Source organism: Pleurodeles waltl, chromosome 2_1 (genome assembly GCF_031143425.1).
Source record: "Pleurodeles waltl isolate 20211129_DDA chromosome 2_1, aPleWal1.hap1.20221129, whole genome shotgun sequence".
Classification (NCBI taxonomy): Eukaryota; Metazoa; Chordata; class Amphibia; order Caudata; family Salamandridae; genus Pleurodeles; species Pleurodeles waltl.
Window position 1 is genome coordinate 185543477 of NC_090438.1, and position 20201 is coordinate 185563677.

A 20201-nucleotide genomic window follows, 5' to 3' on the forward strand; every position below is an offset into this window, starting at 1 on the left:
TGGTGGACAACTTCTGGCTGCCTAACAGACAGGGTCAGACTGCACCACGCCCACGCAAAGCTTTGGGAGCTTTTGGAGGACAGTGGCTGGCATAGGGTTGGTGAGGTGGCACGCCTCTTTCGTAGCCTCTCTCCAAACAGACATGTGCCATTGAAGGACATGTCCAGGAGGTTGGCCTGGACATCGCAAGAAAAGCCAGATGTTCTCAGCCAGGTGTGGTGTCTAAGAGCCACTGTTGATTAAACTGCTCTGCACAGTGAGTCTGTAGTGTCCAATCCACACCTGATGGTGAACTTTGCTGCATCCTTTACAGCTTGAGAGAGAATGGCCCAGGCCTCCTCCAGGACCTGTGGCAGCACTTGTGCAACCCAATCACGCAATGTGGGGGAATAACTGCCCGAAAGGCAAGCAGTGTTCACCAACCACAGTGCTAGGCTGGTGGAAGAAAACATTTTCTTTCCCAAGGTGTCCAGCTATTTGATTCCCCGTCCAGGAGAGCAGCAGGGAACGCGCCATGGGAAGTTGAGGCTTGGACTACCAAGCTCTCAGGGGTTAGGTGTTGGGTGAGGAATCTCTGGTCACCTGGGGTGGGGGTGATGGCGGGCAGCTGTCCTCTTTACAGGAGCCCCTGTGCTGGGCTTGGACCAGAGTGCCAGCAGGACATCAGCCAGGCCTTTGTTGACGGGGCAGGGATTCTGATGAGGAAGCCCCAGGCTGAAGTCCTTCTGTCAAGAGGCTAGTTTAATTCACCATAGATGGGAGTTTGAGGTTAAGAGCCTCAGCTGCCATCTTTACCACCATTGCTTATGATGCGCCTTCCTCCGTAGCGACAGTAGGGGGAGAAGGTAAATCAGTATCTGCAGATTTGTCCAGTCCACTGGCATCACCCAGTCCATATATGTTCCCAATTGGTGTTCTGAAGGGTCCAGTGACCACTTCTATCCCTCCTCTATGCCTGGCTGCTCTGAGTTGTCGGGGATTAGAATGGGCCTGGGAGCATTGGCGTTGGGACCAGTGCCGGAGAACATCACGTTGGCACGACTGGTGACAGTCTAGATCTGTGAGACCCCATCGGAGCCAAGGCTGGAGCCGCCAGCGTGGAACCTGATGGGGCCGCTTCTGACTCCACGAGGGCAGTCCGGAGGGATAAGCTCACTCGAGTACATGGCGCATGGACTTGTAGAACACTCACCTGAGCAGAGTTCACACCATGTCCTGGAAATGCAGGGAGGCCCTGAGTCTGGCCTGGCAATGGCTCCACAGAACCTTGTCTGGAATGCCGATGTTCTGAAGTTGTGACGTCAGCTGACAGACGAGAAGTTGAAGCACGCTTTGACTTCTTGTGCTTGATAGGACTCTTCCCTGAGTGTCCCGGTGACTTGGAGCAGGACAAAAAGGACATGGGGCTCCTGGAGCAGTCCGCGAACTTCTACTCAATTAGGACTGTGACCCTCGAGGAGTCACAATAAGTGGTGTCAATTGCAGGGCCGCGAACAGCTTTCAAGACTGTTCCCTTAAAGTCTTTGGTGCTGTGGCCTGGCAGTCCGAACACGACTTAGAGTGGTGGTCGCGCTCAAGGCACCACAAACAGACCAAATGCGGGGGGTCTGTAATCGACATGGCGCGTGCCACATGATTTAATACCCGCCTTCCTCAAAGACATCCCTCAACACACTCCAAAAAATTATGTACAGTCTGCGGTGTAAATATGTTTCAGATATAAATCACATGAACTAAGCTACAGTGTTCCTTTGACTACAGCAGCCCGAGACAACAAAGACAACAAAGGCAGCAGAGGCTGTAGAGTGTGAAGGGAGAGCTACTGGATTTGAAGCTGTACACAATGGCACCTTGCCAGGTTGAAAGTTATTTATGAGGGATCAGTAGGTACCTTTACAAAGGTATAGGGCTGGCAGAATCATTTTCTGTGCTATGTGGTGGGAATCCACTAACCAACAATACTCATGGCCCACGAGACACATTTATTTTTTAAAGTAACTATCAGTCACAAAGAATACACCAGCACAACAGGTCTTTAGTGGTCTGTGAGAAGCTTGAGTTCTGAAAAGTGTTGTAATGGCAAGTCTTTAGGAGGAGAGTTGCTTCCTTTTGCATTGCTATACATCTTTCCTTCCACAATAATCTCTTTGTATTAAAGGCATTGCTGATAGTTTCTGTTACATGTTGTCTTGTAAATTTGCATAGATCTTTAATTTGCTTGTATAAGTCGTATGTGTTTTTAAACATGGATGTTCTGTGTTGGTGGTTATGGCCACCAAAGTATTCAGCTGCACCAGCTCTGAGGGCTGGGAGTGTGTGTGTGGAGTGTACTCTGGTGATCCCAGTGTCAACCCACATCTAATGCTAACCCTGTAATCCAGTTTGAAGCAGCCACTGCACACACTAGACAGAAGTCTGGTAAGACAAAGCAGGGTCATTCAGCAACCAAACAGTGGATACACAAGAATTATCTCGTCATGCTGTCCTCTCCCTTTCAAGTGTTACATGTGGCTGAGTAAACCTGTCAAGCATTTGATACTGTGCTGTCTCAAAAGAGGTCAAACAGTCCAACCTTGCATATTCTGCCAAGCTCATATGAGCCATTTGTTTCAGTATCAGCTTATTGTCTGCTCTTGGTAGGTATTTGTAAAGTATAATCACTGCCTGAGAGCTGGCAGAGGATTATGCCTATTAGCATTCTCACCATTCAGGCAGTAAATGGTAACTTACCCAGTACTACTCTGAGACAGCCTATACCTCTTAATTCCATAAAGCACCCTCTTGGTATGAATGTACTGCCTAAAAAAAGAAGGCCCTTAAACAGGCCAAAAACGAATCCACAGCTATTTATTTCCCTGCATCATAGATGTCTGAAAAGCAATCTACAAAATGATTAATGACAGGCCAGATCTTGAAGAGGCGGTCACATTTGAGGTGATCTTGTGGCAATGCTGAAGTATTATCAACAAAATGCACCATCTGAAGCATGAGCAAATATGATCATGACTCATGGTTGCAAGAAATATAGCAGTTGCTATTGAGTGACTAGTAGACCAATATGAAGACAATGACTGCTTCTTTATGAAGCCCATCAAAAAAGTTAAACCCAAGAACTTCCACCAGCTAGCTCTAGAGTGGGTCTTAAGTCTGGCACTGCTGTCCCTCAAATACTGTTCACCATACAAATTAGTCTGTCCATAATCTCATCAAAAGCACATCACTCATAAACAACTGAAAGAAATGTAAAGGCAAAAGGTTTTCAGTATTCACTCTACACCCTGCAACACCACTAAAGGTAGGCAACACAGGCTAGTCCATGTTTGGAGCAACCCAGAGTTCTGCACTTACAATGCGATTCCTTTCACCCCAGGCTGCATTCCAGATTCCTCTTGCTGCACTATTGGCATATCGGTGTTCTCCTGAGAGGCTTCATCATCAGATGATTCCTCTCGGACAGAAAATTTGCTGCCAGAACCTTGGACTTCCTCTTCTACCCCAGATGCAGTCAGTCGTAGAATCATGGTCAGAGGAAGATTTGAAAAGCAAACCTAAAACCTGCTAAGAAGTAATCCTGCGGCTAGCCATAATCCCTACTAATAAAGGTAACACAAGAAATAAGTCAACAATAGCCAATACTCTGTAAAATCAGTAACAAAGACCTACACACTCAAAAATGATACCACCCACTTGCCATAGACAGCTAGACTGCGGATCACCTGCACCTACTCTGCAGACACAAAGCACCAAATGATATTCCACTACAAAGGAAAAACAAAAGGTTACACACAAAACAACGCAATTCACATCTTGCACAAATGCAAAGAGAATTGGACACAATAAAACAGAAACTAAATCTGCTGCAATTATTACACCATTAAATAAAAACTCATTCATGCACACTCATTTGAAGTAAACAGTACAAAAAATGTTTTCCTTCCACACACATACAACTACACAAACTCCAGATCTAACAGTGCTGAAACTGCAAGCTTGAGCCCCTTGAAGAAAGCAAAAGCTTTTCATTAGAATAAAAAAGAGAAATAAAACATTAGGATCACAAATGGAAATGATGACAAGGAATAAAACAGTTAACATTATTAAACACTATGAAGTTTCAATATGGGGACACATCAGCATCATAAACGTCCAATCTGCCCCCAAGGGGGGCACAAAGCAAAGGCAAGAAATTGACTTGACTTGAAGAAGTGACCCATAACCCAGCCAAGCACCACTTCACACACACCTCCATTCAGACGGCAGCCGCACACATCTGCAACCAGAAGCCAATCCACACACAATGCCAGCAAAATCACCGCTTCAAACACACAATCAGCTAAATGCCAGTCCACAAACACTGCCAGCCAAATGCAGTACACACTGCAGTCAGCCAGATGTCAGCATGCTCAGACCATCAGCCTAACTCCAGTTCACATACACATAGAAACTTATTCCCAGGTGTGTAGTGGTTCCTCTCCCTCTTCCCCTCCCCACCCCCCTTTTCGGGCAGATGTGCCTAAAAGTATATCGATCTGTCCCCACACGGGGGAGGTGAGAAATAGCCAAAATACGTGCCCTCACTAATGGGGAGCGACCCTTGCCCAAGGGGCTGCTCCCTGACATGCGCATAGAAATAGCCCTGGTGTCTGGTGACTTTCTAACCTCTTTGGGGCAGTTCGGTCTAAAAATATGGCCGATCCCCCACAGGGGGACAGAAAAGGCCAAAATAAGTGCCCCCAATAACAGGGAGTTACCCATGCCAAAGGGCCGCTCCCCAACATGCACATCCCTGGTGTCTATTTGCTTTCCATTCCCCTTGGGGCAGATCAGTCTACAAATATGGCAAAATAAGTGTCCCCTGCCCAAGGGGCCACTCCCCGACAATATAAAACTATCCCTGGTGTCCAGTGGATCATGGCCTCACCCATGATCCTGCTGCAGGAATGCACTGCAGAGATACACTGGGGGGGGGGAGGAAAAACTCTTTCCTATCCCTGGTGCCTTTCTGCCTTCTGATCCATCCGAGGAAGGAAAAAATCTCCCTTTTTCTTCGAGGCGCTGGAACCAAATAGCTTCCAGTGGGTGGCAGTGGAAGTGCTTCTGCTGCTATCCCTGGTGGGCACATTTTGCGAGGACCCACAAGTGGGGGTGCCAGTGCTTCCCCTGTGGATGGGTGCTAGGACAGCTTAGAGCCTTCCTCAGCACATGCCCATCATAGCTGAGGACGGCTCCAAGCCGTCCTCAGCACCGAAGAGGTTAAGCCTTTTGCGTAAGCAAGTCCAAAGCCTATTCCACAAAGCAGATTTGAGAATAACTATGTAAACCTTGGTCTGTTATCCAGACAGTAGCAGCAACGTAAACCGAGGAGTATAAGATTAATTTCTAGTACTACAGAAGAACGTCTTCAACACTGCTCCATGCCTCGTTAAAAGGGTTGAAGAAATTCTTTGACATATCATCCACCCTTAATTATCCGCAAAGGCTGCTACTTCAAGCCTACACCATCTTCAAGTCTTACTCATTGCATATAAAGCAGTAATGTGCGGGTGATTGTTAAAGATGCAGCACTGCAAAAAAAACAGCTTTTTGTTGCTACACTGGATGCCCCCTTTAAAGAAGGGATTAAATTCAGCGGCTAAAAAGGCCACCAGAAATGTATCTATATCCTGATACTCCACTTGAGATAATTTTCTTTTCTATTGGTCCTTTGTTTAGTAAATTGAACCTTATAGGGGCAAAAGTGTAGTGTGGGTTCTGTTTGCTTCAGTTCATTTCAAGATCGCTGGGACATCCAGCTGGTCAAACAGAAAACTGCAAAGTCCAGGGATGTGAAAGTTCCTCTGTGGACCAGGTGCTGCGTTCATGTTGAGGCAAATTTGTTACAAAGGTCTATAAATGGATTTGGTTCCTGGTTGTTGTAATTAATGCAGCATCTAATCTACCTCATCCATGTCAATTGTGTACACACAAAACTCTGATGTCCTAACATCTCAATTGTACTTTGAAATTGCCAACGTGCACATTTATAAACTTCACAGAACTCAATCATATAAGGTAAAATCAACAATGTTTTGCCCTGCTTCTCCTTTCTGCCGACTAGCAGATTGTCTGCCATAACTTCACACACATTGAGGAGCCAAGGCAAGGTATGAAGTAGATTGTCCAGTAATGGTGCCTGGAGACAGATGTATCTCCAGAAGTGGATCAAAAAATGCATCTCCCGTAGCCCCTTAAGGAAAGGGAGTGCAAGTATGGAATCACATAGCAGTGTTACTAAGGGACCTGAAGCGAAAACATGGAGTAAGATGTTTTCATGGTACAATATGGGTCTTTGTTTTAGATGATTAGCCCCTCCCCGTCCTCCCTTACAGACTTCCCAAATAAATTTTGAGATCCAGAATATTTTGCAGATGATAATCTGAATCCCCAGCAGCAATTTTAGAGAAATTGTGATAAATCCATCTTCAGAGTGATAAGAAGTTGACACAAGAACAAGTGGGGGGAGTCAGAAGGGAAGCCACCACCCCCAAGGCTAGCTTCCCTGGACCAGAAGTGAACGAGTCAAAATAGGAGGAGCATGAGAAGTGGGGACAAAGCAGGGCATAACTGGAACCAAAGGCAATCTCCCTGTGAAGGATGGAGAGTAAAGCATCAACTGGAACAAAGTCACTGCAGTGTCTAAATACCTAAAAAGTGAAGGCATGAAAGGAGCAGCAGGTCTGGTCTAACAAGATCAGTCTAATAGTTTGGCTTTAGCACTGAGGAAGTTGCTTAGGTGTTGCTCTTCTGTGGCTGTGCATTGGTATAGACCTTTGCCTAATTAATTGGTGTCAGATGTGCTGGCTGGTTTTGTGAGAAAGACAGTGGTGTCCCCCTAAGGTGGCTTGCACAAAAGACCTACTTGGGAGTGGCTTGCAGCTCCCTGCATGACGTCCATGTTGGAAAGACCCTTTTTGTGTGGACTGCTACCCCCCAAAATGGCCAAAGTCTTTAAGATGGTCATGCTCGCATCTGAAGTCTCAAGTGTTCACCTCTTTCACTGTGACAAGGATGTGTGGGTGAGTGGATATGTGCTGCCTGCAGTGGGAAGGGGGTTTTGGTGGTAGGACGAGTCCAACAGCTCAGTCCTAACAGATTTTCTTCTGTGGTCTTCAAGGACCATGCTTCAGGAAATAGTCACCATTACCAGTATCTCTAGATTTGGTTTAACAAGCCTTACATTTTCTTGGTTCTGTTGATCTATTTTTGACTGTCATGTTGGATTTTTCTTTTTTTAATGGTTTATAAAGCACAACTACTCACCCGCAAGGGTCTCAAGATGCTAGTGTAGTTTGTCCTCTGTGCTTCAGTAGGAGAGCCGGGTTTTAAGGTCCTTCCTGAATTGAGGTAGCGATGCTTGAGATTCAGGGGCAGGCTATTCCAGCTCTTTGTCATGAGGTAGTTGAAGGATCTTCCCCCAGCCGAGGAACTCCACAGCTGACCTTCCTAGGTTCTGACAGGTAAGATTTGAGTCTGACTTAGTGTGTTCTGCCAGACAAGAAGGAGTATATATTGTGGGGCCTTTCCACGGATACCGGCTGCGTGGAGCCTGGAGCAGAGGGTGAGGTGTGAGACTGTGTCGAAGGCAGCCGATAGGTCCAGTAGGATGAGGGCTCTGCCGTATGGGCGTGGTTGAGGAGTGAGCGGATGTCATCTGTGGCTGCGAGGAAGACAGTCTCCATGCTGTGGTTGCTCCTGAAGCCTGATAGGGAGGTGGCCTTGGCTGGGAAAGGCAGGAGAGAGATGGGGCGGTAATTCATGAGCTCCAGGGGTGTCAACCGTGGGTTTCTTCAAGAGTGGGTGGATCTCGGCATATTTCCAGTTCCCTAGGAAAGTGGCTGTCTATGGAACAGTTGAGGGTGTGTGTCGGAGCTCGGGTGCAATGGAGGTGTTGGCCTTGTTCAAAATGTGGTGAGGAAAGGAAGTCCGTAGGGGCTCTGGAGTGGCTGCTGCTTATAGTGCGGGTCTGGTCCAGCGGTGCAGGGTCTGTGGTGGTTCGATTGGTCAGATCCAGAGGGTTGTTGGAGGGCTCAGAGGGTCTTGGGATTCAAAGCTGTTGTATATGTCTTTGATTTTGTTGTCTAAGAAGTTGGCTAGCCTGTCGCAGAGGTCTGAGATGGAGGGATGCTTGCTGTTTCTGATTATGGTTTGGCAACCTCTTTGACCACAGGTAAGAGCTCTTTGGTGTTGTGAGCGGTGACGCTGATATGGTCTTGCAGGGCAGCTTTCCAGGTGCCTGATGAGGTGGTGGTGAGATTTGGTGGCAGCTTTGAAGACCTCGAAGTTTTCCAGGGACTTTGTGTTCCTCCATCTTTTCTCTAGCCATCTGCAGGTGCGCCTGGAGTGCGGGGGATAACCAGCTGGCCTTCTTGAGGTGGTGTTTAGCTGAGGTGTTACGGAGAGGTGCTAGGGTGTTGGCGCATTTGGAGATCCATTGGTGGAAGTTCCATGCTGAGATGTTAACATCTTCGGTGAGGGGCGGGGGAGATTTGCTGAGCGTATTGGAGAGCTGTTCCTCGGTGATCCGGTTCCATTTTCTGCTTGGGGCTCAGTGTGCGCGGAGGTGGATGGTCGGTGGGGTGATGGTGAACTGGATGCAGTGGTGGTCAGTTCAGTGAAGTGTGGAGGTGTTGTCGACAGTGATGTTGTCGCTGGTGAAGAAAATGGCATTAAGCGTGTGTCCAGCAATGTGTGTTGGCGAGGTGACCAGTTGCTTTAGTCTTATTGTGGCAAGGCTGTCTAGCAGGGAAGCGGTGTTAGTGTCATTGCCGTTGCCAGTGTGGTAGTTGAGGTAGCTGAGGAGGAAGTAGTTAGAGGAGGCCAGAGTGTGAGAATAAATGATGTCGACAATGGAGTTACTGAAGGCTGGACTCTGGGGCTTGGTGGCGTGTAGATGAGGGTACAGGGGAGGGTTGACTTGGGTGTGGCGTGTATCTGGAAATGGAGGTGCTCCTTGAGGGGGGAGTGTTCTTCTGCTTTGGTTGTCAGGCGGAGGGAGGATTGTGTACGATGGCCAGGCCACCACCTGGGCGAGAAGACTGGTCTTTGAGGAGCAATTTGCAGTAGCTGGGGACAGTGATGGCGCGGTCTGGTGCAGATGCTGGGTTTGTCCAAGTTTCAGTGAGAAAGGTGATGTCTGAGCGGTTGAAGTCCAGTAGGTACCAAAGTTCTATGGCGTGTTTGTGGAGAGAACTGAGGCGCTCCAGTTTGGTGTTGGATGTCTCAGCGGCGGGAGGGTCCGGTGCTTGGTGTAGGGTGAGGATGCGGTGGAGTGGAGGCGGGATAACGGTCCATGGGTGTCTCTGGGTGATGCGAGATGGCAGGCGGCAGATCGTCCTGTTGTAGCAATGGAAGGTCAGAGGACCAGGGTTCATGGCGCGGTCCAGGAGCAGATGGGTGCAGATGGACTTGCCTTTGGTGCACCAGCAGCGCAATCGCATAATGGCCGCAGGAGCAGCAGCGGCTTGGGAAATGTGAGGAGAGTGAAAGGCTAAAGGAGAGAGAGACAAGAAAGAAAGGAAAGAAAAAATAAAAATGACAGAAAAATAAGCAGAAGTAAAAAGAGACTGCAAGATACTTACATATAGATGGCCACTAGGCCACCAGGGATGAGGCGCAGGTGGGAGCCTGCGGGTGGAGGTGGGCCTCAAAGAGAGAGTCAGGCAGGCTTCCAGTTTGAAACATGGCTGAGGCAGCAGCAACAAGAGGTGGCGCTGCACAGAGGAGAGTGAGCAGATGCTAACTAGGTGGTCAGAGGAGTCACCCTCTCAGTTCGCAGCTGCCTCCATTAAGGAGGAGAGTTAGGCGGGGAGGTCTGGTGAGGTGGGAGGGCAGGAAAGCACTTCGCAGTGAGGAAGGGGGGCAGGGCCGCATTGGTGCGGGAAACGTGGGGGAGAGTGAAAGGCTGAAGGAGAGAGAAAGAGACAGGAAAGAAAAGAAAAGAAAAATGACAGAAAAATTTGCAGAAGTAAAAAGAGACATCAAGATACTTACATACAGATGGCCAGTAGGCCACCAAGGATGAGGCGCAGGCTGGAGCCTGCAGGTGGGCCTCGAACTGAGAGTCAGGCCGGCTCTCAGTTCGAAATGCGCCAGAGGCAACAGGTGGAGTTGCACAAAGGAGAGTGAGCAGACGCTGACCATCAGGTCAGGAGAGTCACCCTCTCAGTGTGCGCAGCGGGTGCCATTCAGAAGGGGAGGGAGGCGGGGTCCGATCAGATGGGAGGTGTGAGGGGGGAAAGCGCTTCGCAGGGGGTGCTGGAGGGGCATCAGCTGCGCGGGAAATGCAGGGAAAGTGTAAGGCTGAAGGAGATAGAAAGAAACAAGAAAGAAAAATGACAGATAAATAAGCAGAAGTAAAAACAGACAGCAAGATACTTGCATATAGATGGTCACTAGGCCACCAGGAATGAGGCACCGGTGGGAGTCTACGGGTGGAGGTGAGCCTCAAACTGAGAGTCAGGCAGGCTCTCAGTTCGAAACGCACCAGAGGCAGCAGCAAAGGGTGGAGCTGCACAGAGGAGAGCAAGCAGACACTAACCAGGAGGTCAGAGGAGGATGGCTATAATTACAAATAATTATAAACAAAGATGTTAAAAGCTTTACATTTTATAGTGCAAGTCCTACAGATTACTTCCCTTAGAAAGGGAAGATCCCTTGTAATGAGTGCCCTGTTTAATTTCATTATTATCTATTTAAAGTCTTTTGTAATTGTGTTCATGGCGGTTTTTCAGTATGAAACTCAGAAAAATAGCAAAGCTGTTAATGAAGAACAGATCCATTGATGGGTACATAAGCAGAGTTGAGAAATCAAAGTGAAGTTATAAAGAAGCTGCTGATTGACCTGTATGAGTACATAAAATAGTTAGTTGGCTCTGTCTTTTGATGGGGAAGGAGGGCCTTGTGTAGATAAGTGTAATCCAATACAATATATGACAAGCTTCCTTGCAGAAGTTTCTTGTTGAACAAGTGAACTGCACTTCAACCTCTTGGATCAATATGATGGGAAGCATTCCAGTGCAGGGAGTCTGAGGGCGTAACTGACCAGAAGTAGGAAGAGTGCACATGAGGCTTTAAACGTTTTGAAAAGACATTCCATTCTGATCATTGTGAGTAGATTGGAGCCCATAGGCAGGCATGTTTTCTTAGCTAAGTTGGGTAGTGAGAAGTTGTGAGATTACTCGTACAAAGAGGTGAGGTGCTTACAAAAAAAATGAATTTCCTTTGGTAATGATCATTCTAGTGTGTACTCTATCTACCAGCAGATTCCTCAATTCTGAATATCCCAGGTACAGACTACATTTGAAAATGTTTCATTAATTCTTTCACAATGGGAGGGGATATTGGCTCTGTGTTGGTGCCGGCAACTGTGCTACTGTGATATCACTGGCGCCTTAAAGCACCCAACTTGGCATTCTGATGTCAGTTCCCCGTCCATTTTTTACCCACCAACAAGGTGGGAGGATTAACAACACGGGTTCTGTAGAGGTGAAGTGCAACAAAGCAATATGGGATCCTGGGAATGAGGATCTTTTACGATGAGGAGGGTGGTGAGAAATCTAGGTGAAATCATGTAGAGTGGTAAGAATATCAAGGTATGAGTATTATGGACTCTTCTGTATTTGTAGAATTATGAGGATACGGAGCATGCTCAGTGAGTCACATTGCAAGAGGGAGAATGGTGAAGTGTGTAAGTGGCAAAAACTACAGAGAGATCTGGTAGTATGAGAGTGAAGAAGTGAGCTGTGATAGTGAAATCAGACTTGTGTGAGGGCAGTTTGGGATGTGTTGTTGATTTATGCCTGATTTTATGTAGTTAAGAAGGCTGTAAGTGGAGAGGTTATGCAAAGTAATTTGAATATTAGTTGCTTTAGAGTTCAAGGAGAAAAGAGATTGGAGAGGCACCAGGTACCTCTTGGAGAATGTGGCAGTAACCATTGAACTGCTGGTTGAAGAGCCAAAGCGAGAGGGGTGGTAGAGTTCACATTACTCCCCTTGAACCAGATGATGACTAAATCTCTACAGAAATGTGAACTTTGATTGAAACCATGATTACCTTCTTAACTCATTTTCTCATACCACTACTTAATTCCGTGAGGTGTCCAACCTCTACTCAGGCATCATATGACCTAGCTGGAACCAGTCGCAAGCTGCAAAATAATTTACCCAATCTCCCATCCACCCCCCACCTTGTCCCTCTCCAGGCCCCTCCCACCAAACTGGTGTTAGAGGATCAGAGCCCAAAACATTTGTTTTCTTTTGTGTGCTCTTTAGTACCACAATGGACCTTGGAGCCTGTAAAAACCCTTTAAGGGTAAGCCCTGGGAGGCGGGGGAATGGGATTCCAGGCCCTTCCTTATTTACTTCTGGTAGGTGGGATGGTATTTTCTTTAAAGGCAGCGGCCTTTAACTATTATTGAACTGAGAGTTTCCAGCTGTGTTTGCCGGGAGCCAAAGACTGCAGCGTTCAGCTTCTAGGCCAGAACGCCATGCAGGTGGGGGTTCTGCTGCTCCTTGGGACGTATGCTACCTCAGAGCGACTGCTATGTGTACTACTACTGCTAGGAAGCCTGGTTGTTCTCCAGCGCAGAAGCCAGCGCATTAGCTTGTGGCCGGTGGCCGTGTTCTGCTGCATTCGATCACGCCTGGAAGGTGCAGCGGGCCACTGCATGCTGGCAGCCTGGGAAGCCCGCTCAGAGGAGCCGAACCATGCGGTGACGTGCATTGTTCCTGTTGACAAGGCTGCCAGCTGATATCCTTGTGTTCCGAGCATCCGTGTTCTGCTGCGTGGCAGTCCTCTTCTTGGCTGCAGAGTCTCCAGGCTTTCTCCGGAGAAGTAGATGAGCTTGTCTAGCCCTCTCTAGTAGCAATATTGGGGCCTAGCCTACAAGCCGCTTATCTGTTTATTAAACAGTACCTGATATAGTTATAGATCATCTGTTCCTTTGAATAAGAATATCCATCATTTGGGAACCTTTCTTTTATCCCCCCCCCCCCCCCCCCCCCCCTACTGACATTTGAGTTGGCCTAGGGTCCTTATCCTCTCCATAAATAGAATACGCTTTTGCCATTTTGCCAGTCATTCACCATGGAGCATAGGAAGTGGTTGGCCACAAGGCATCATTGTTCCAAAGATGCTCATGGGGATGGGAAATGGTGTAAGCAGGTTGGGGATACTTCGGTTGCTGTTCCTGGGGGATTTTAACTTTCTGAGGATCAGATGCAGCTCCTGATTGCTTCCTTGTCAGAGGCTCTTCATAAATCAAGGGATAATGCCAATTTGTGTTGTTCTCTTTCTTCTTTCACATCTTTACCATCAGTAAATGTTTTATTTCCTTTCCTCTGCTTCTTCATGGCATTCTTCTCAATATGAAGACAATGAAAAGCAGGTCCCCGAGACTGCTCCCAAGTCTGTTTATTCAAAAAAAAAAAACACCTTTTAACACTTTTCAGGTACCTTGAGGATAATCGTAATATTCCAATGGAGAAAATGGTATTCAGAGTAATGAAGATTACCGGTAAGTAACCGAGTCATTCATCTGCTTGTAGTCAAATATTCTGAATACCTGGTCACTACCGCATTATGTATCCTTTTATTTAGTATTTGGACAGTGCCCATCTGTCTTAGTAGGGCCTCCTTATGTGTAGGACTTTAGTTGTGCACTCGTTTCTCGAGGTCGCTTTGTAAAGGGGCTATATTGGATGCAGAAAATGTGGTTTGTCATCGAATGTTTGTTTAAAGACGCTCAATGACGTGGCACTGTTCTGATCTTGCAGCTGATGTCGGAACTGCACCTCCAGCTACAACTTCAGCTCCAGCCCTGGAGAAAGGACCGCGCCAACCCCCCGGCCTGCAGCCTACATTACAGAGTTCCGCCGAGCCACCCTGGCTATCCCTGGCGAAGAAAAAGGCCAAAGCCTGGAGCGAAATGCCTCAGATTGTCCAATAGAAGATGACTCGGCGTAGTTAGCATCACTGCCTTCGGGTTCCAAGGGCTATGCCATAAAAAGGCCGCACATCGCCGGCTGTTTGCATGAGAGGCTACCAGCGTGGTTTACGGAGATGGGTCTTTCGTCATGAGATTAGGACTAATTTATGTCTTTTAAAATGTGTCTCCACCTATAGTGGTGCCTTTGAACATGCTAAAGGCTTGCGATTTTTTTTTTTTACCAAACCGTGCACTGTATTTTAATCATGCACTGCAGTATTCTCTTCTTCCAGGTTCAGTAACAGTGTTATATTGCCGCTGTGGTGTTTTACACTAGTGCCAAATGCTACATTTATTTTCTATATATATTGTTACAACGTTAGTACTAAAATGAAACGCAGCACTTGTGCTGATGCAGCCGTGTTAATGACGTTTGAGCAGGTGTATTCACAATATTCACCACGCATGAGCAGTCATTTTGACCGGTTGGCTAAATGTGTGGTCTGTGTATTATGACTTTGCAAGTTATGGTGGTGCAAACCTTGTCATGGCTGGTTTTAGGGCAACCAGGGCTGCCTGCAGAAGGGATGACATATGGCCCCTACCGTTCTCAAACATCGCGTGCTTGCTCGAGGGCGTCAAACAGAACCAGGACAGGCACTACATGTTGCTCTTTAACTTAAAAGGCAACACTTAGTGCCTGCCCTGGCTCTGATTTCAAAAGGATGCAAGTGAATGTCCCCTTTTGGCTTTGATAAGTTAATGCCTTGTGAGAACAGTTGGTTTCCAATTAATCTTTAGGATGCAAATCTTGACCGAGATGCATTGCAACATCTTGCTCTATACAGACCCTTGGCATACACAGTCATTTTGAACCAATGAGGTGGCCCTTTCAGTGGTTTGTTCATTTCTGCATTCTACACCATTGCTCGTATTTAAAATCAAAAGTTGTCTTCGCTGTTTCTGTGCCACCATCTAAAACTGAAGCTGGAATTAAATATATAATCTAAAGCAGGTAAGTCTGCCCTGGGTCTGGGAAGGCCAGATATAACAAAATCTCCAGGAAATCCGCATGAGAGAAGCTGACATAAATGTATTCTACATAGAACTTTTTCTTACTAAATCGATGCCAAATACCTATAGTTGACACCCCTGTGTTGAAGGGTGCGGTGGTTTACAGGCACAAACAGGCAGCGGATATAGTTAGGAAAGAGGCAGAAACTCAAAAATATGTTCTCTCCAGGAAAACAGCCCAAGAAAGTGGCACTTTTAAACATCGGCCAATTCATACGAGTTAAATAATACACGTTTGAATAGAAGTTGAATATAGTTTGACCAAACGAGTGGGTTGAGTAAATTACCAAGTCGTAGGATAAAGATCGTACATCCTCATTACTTCACAATTGATTTTATTTGTTCCTCACAGACTTAAAACGGGGTTAGTTTTTCATTTTAGCATTTTCCGGCCATAAAGAAAAGGTTTTACTTGTCATATTTTTTGTGAAAGTGGTTAGTTCCGTTCATCAGCTAAATGGCACTAATGGGGTAGTTTGACAGAGTTTAATCAGTCGTGTGCCTTTCAATGAAGTACCTCTTCTATACACTGTCAGTTTTGTTTTTATTTTATGTAAAATATTGCACTTAATGTAACATTATGAATTGTTTCATAGTGTCGTGGACGGAGTGAGTTATGGCTACACAATATGTTACATATTCTTAACTATGCGCCTAAACTGGTGCAGGTGAACGGACGTTGGTTCTTTGCTAAATTTACTCCTTTTTATACTTGTATATACAACAAAATGTAACCTTCACTTTTGAAATGCATATTTTCACATATTGTTTACAATTAAATGCTATTACTCATTGGGATAAAATGTGTTTTAAACTATGCTGTTGTCGTGTTTCACAGTAGCTTCTGGAAGGAGCCTAGCCCGGAGTGATTTCCACTGATTTTAAAAACCAAGCATTTGCAATGCACTAGGGTCTCGCATTTCTCCGAGTTACAGCTATTAGCAGTTGTAAACTCCCAACCGGATTTTTCTTTCCAAATTGATCTGCTACAGTTCACTCGTAATGAAACCTATCGGCAAAAGTGCAATTAATGCAATTAACCGATAGGTTTCATTACGAGTGAACTGTAACAGGGTCGATGTTATGCAAAGCGTTCAACTTCTGCCAAGCGAGATCGCGCTGAAAGAAAGTAGTCCACAAACCTGACGGGAAACAGCAAGCCTTGCATGTTTCCAGTACTTGGTCGCTGCACTCGAGGAGGGCTAACCACCGGAAAAGGCATGATGTATGCGTACCTTCCACTAATGAAAGCAAGCAGATTTCAACAGGCAAGCCCATGAACCAATGAAAGACAACTGATGTGACGTCAACGGGGCTCCGAGCCTTTTTCTAATTCCTAAAGCGTCTCGCAAGCAAAACGCATGCGCAAGCGATGCAGGCTCGACCCTAAAGATGGATGTAATGCATATGCTAAATAAGGAACTAGAAGTGTTTTAATTACCATGAGCCAATGACTTGTGAGCTGCAACAATTAATGACTAAAACACTTTTACAGATCACAAGGCTCTTACTTATGTTGATGTTGTGTTAATGTACTGAACACGTTCTTTTAGCAAACATGTTGTGCCTTCTGCCTGCTATGTAGAGTTCAGGATATCGCAACGTTTTTTTTAAAGTCTTATTTTGGTTTTAAATGTGACACACTGCTCATTACCTCTTGGAACCTACTATGCACACGTTCACATATTTCACTTTACATAAAGAATTTAGACAGAAGCAAATCTACACTACAGTATGGAAAGAAGGCATTGGAGGAAGAGCGACTCTAGAGAGATACCAGAGAACTGTTTGAATACATTTTCGACTATAAAATCAACCTTTACCATATAAATGAATTAGGTCATATGAGATTCACTGAACTCGAAGGGGGTGGAGGATGGAAAACCCTCCTAAGGGCTGTAACATATTTATTTGGCAAAGAGTCATGTTGAGGACAAATGCCTCGTGTTTGAGGCATTGTGGTGCAAGAAAATCATAACACTTAGAAGAGACTGATGTTGGTTATGCTAATCTCAAATGGAGCACAGAGCCTCATCTGAGTTTCCTCAAAGGGCATATGAAGAGCTTGAAGATGCCACTGAAAAAAGGAATTGAGATTGATGAGGACGGCATAGGGCCCATCCAGCATAATCATCTTGAGCAAGGAGCTTCACACCTGCTCTCATTCTGAAGCAGTGGGCTCTATGCTGAGGGAGTGTGATGTTCCAAAAACCTTGTAGAAGCGCATAGTGACAAGAATAGACACAGACGGTCTAGGATGCACATATTAAAAGAGTCACAGCAAATTGAAATAAGCACTCCTTCACGTTCATTTGGCCTAGGCCTTGGAAAAGTGGCCCAGTAAACCATTCCAGCTCAAAAACAGTTCTGAAGATGAGACCTCAAAGAGAGAATCCAAGAGTGAGTGATTAACCTCTATTTAAAGACAGGCTTCCGAAAGAGGTTTGGTACAAACACGTTTGTGCAACTGAAAGAATGAGTGAAGCTGGAGCATTCTGCAGTCCAGGGCCTAAATTAATGTAGACATTGGAAAAGGAAATCTGACACTTCAGAGGGGCTTGAAGCATAAAAAGTAGAAGTCTCTGGGGAAAATGAGTGTACGAGAAAGGAAAATACAAATAGACATCACTCAAATGAGCTTGGAAGAGGCGAACTGAGAGGAACTTCAATAGTGTCATACTCCCAGATCTCGCCATTCCAAAGAAGTGGACAGCAGAAACAGTTGTGAAGGGAATGACATTGATTTAGAGGAGGAGGGAAATGACGCCTGGAGGCAGCTTTGGATATAGATCCTGTAAAGGCAGCTACTCACAGTAAAATATTCTTATACCATGCCATATTTCACAGAGCAGAGCTCCAGCACATTGTTACCATGGAAGTGGAGGAGGATGACTCTGTAACTGAAACCCAGTCACGTAAATAGAAGTCTGATTAGAGCCTCCCACCGTAACAACCTTCTCATATCAACACAGAAGACTCTGAAGCCCCATCCCAGGGAGCAAGTGAGGCCCAGCTGTTCGAGAAGGAAACTCAATGTCTTGTTTTATACAGGAATTGACTACGTAAACATCAATAGTAGGTTATAGAACCTATTCTCCAAAGTATTCCTGAACTTTTTACCTCTACCTGTCAGTATTAAAGTCTTTACCTGGTGCCTTGCCACCTTCTCCTTCCAGGCCTCTGGGCATTTCATTCCCTTTCCCATTTGGAATCACACTTTTCTCTGCTACCTCAATCTTGAGAGCAGGGAGAGCCAGCACTGCACTCGACAACAACTCCCCATCAGCACAGGTCTTTGAAGACCCATGGCTGACTGGAGATATAGCAGTTGAGAGCACACCATGGCTGCCCCCACTCTCTTATCTCTCTCAGGTCTTGGGCGATCAAAGAGACACTGGAGAATGTGGATGGGCTAGTTGCCATTCCACTGGAGATCGGGTGGCAGTGGCAACCGTGGAAGTGCACACTTCCCCATATATAACACAACAGTGAAAAGTCATCCATAATAATTGACTTTGTTGCCAATTCACTCTAGGATTTATAACAATGGGAAAAACAACTTTCAGCCACTCCACATCCAAACCTTTCTTTTCTGGTATCAACTCATAACAAGAAACAGGTGAAGACATATCCAACAATGAAGAGAGTGTTTGATGTATTGGAAACTGATTTCTCTTTATAAGACTGAGGAAATCAGAAACAAAAATGTAGTAGTAGATTGCCTGAATTAATCGCAGCCAGTGATATTACTTTTGAGTCATAATCCAGTCCATTGGTTTTTTGCCCACCATGCTTCCTCAGACAGGAACCAGCCATATTCAAATTAGACTTGGTCCTGCATCATTAAAAAAAATCCAGTCCAAACAGCCAGGCCAGGTCCACTCTGGGATGGTTGTGTTCCCGTAGGAGGGGATATCTCCTGGCAGGTTGGCCTCATCCTTATGGATGAGGATCAAAGCTGATTTGCATATAGCTGGCCCACGTCTGAGGTGGCCTGGTGGGCAAAAGACGATGATGAATTCCAGCAATCTACCCATCACTTATTTTATTTCCTACTAGTGATACCCTAATTGCAACAGGTTTGTCCATATGCGGATTCCATGCTTACTACACTGTAAGGCTCAAGCTGCACCCTACTAACGAGGCCTAAATAGGCTGAACCCAGCCAGAGGGAGCTTGTGTGTTCCTGTCCTGAGGGAACCAGGTCTGGCTGTTTGGACTGGACTGTTTCTGTTGGGACAGGACCAAAGCTGATTTGCTTATGGCTAGTTCTTGTTTGATGTGACAAACAGAATGGACTGGAGACCGGAGTAAGTGGCTGAGATTAAATAAATCAATCCATCCATTTCCTTTTGTTGGCCTCCTCTTTACCAGAGGCCAAAAAATCTGTTAATGAGAATGGTGATCAAACTGTTAGGGATGATGGCCTCATGTATTTTATTGGTTCCAATTGCATATATCAGTCTTCTTCAAGAGCGTGCAACAAACCAGGGCTTAAAGTGAAGAGGGCATAGGAGGTTCGTGTGTTATCTCTACTGGTACAGCATCAAATTAAATGGCGGAAGAAAGCAATTTGTTAATGGCCAGACCTTTTGAACACCCACCACCATAAGTAGTCATTACAATGCACTCATCCATTTTGAGGCGTGGAGCACACATGCCAGCCTTGACTAGTAAGGGGAAATAGACTACACAATATTTACTCCAACGTATTAATTACTGTGAACTGATAACTGACAACAGTAGAGTTGGTGCTCAAAGAGTTTGAGAAAATGGTATGCAACAAGGTCAACATGCCCACTATGTACTACACAAAAAACATGCAGGAAAACAAAATCCTCTGTCTAAATAGGTGCATTCATCTACCGGTTAAACAACCTGAAAGGGCTGGACAGCAATTCTGCTGATCTTTTGAGCAGAAATCTTGAGTCTCGTGATTGGAAGGTCAGGACAGATATTCTGCACAATTTTATTCACGTGTTGGAGAACCCATTCGTAGATCTGCATATACCTGAAAAAACAAAAAATGCCAAAGTAAGACTCAAGCTGTCTTTTGCCAACATTTACCATTTACTTCCTTTTCTACTGTGTGCCATATAGAAGATGTGTCAAGCACTAATGATACATCTGATGGAAATGTAAGTACATGTATCATGAATGTTG

At 45.8% G+C, this 20201-nt stretch overlaps 1 protein-coding gene across 8 annotated transcripts in view; it reads left to right on the top strand.

Moving 5' to 3' along the window:
• The window catches only part of KIAA1210 (KIAA1210 ortholog), a 487569-nt gene extending 471714 nt beyond the window's left edge, over positions 1 to 15855 (top strand). For all 8 annotated transcript variants that reach the window (XM_069212338.1, XM_069212340.1, XM_069212353.1 and 5 more), the window contains one exon: positions 13813 to 15855. In XM_069212338.1, coding sequence (XP_069068439.1) covers positions 13813 to 13985 — 173 coding nt within the window. In that variant the 3' untranslated portion in view covers positions 13986 to 15855. The remainder of the gene's footprint in view (positions 1 to 13812) is intronic.
• Positions 15856 to 20201: the final 4346 nt, after the last annotated feature.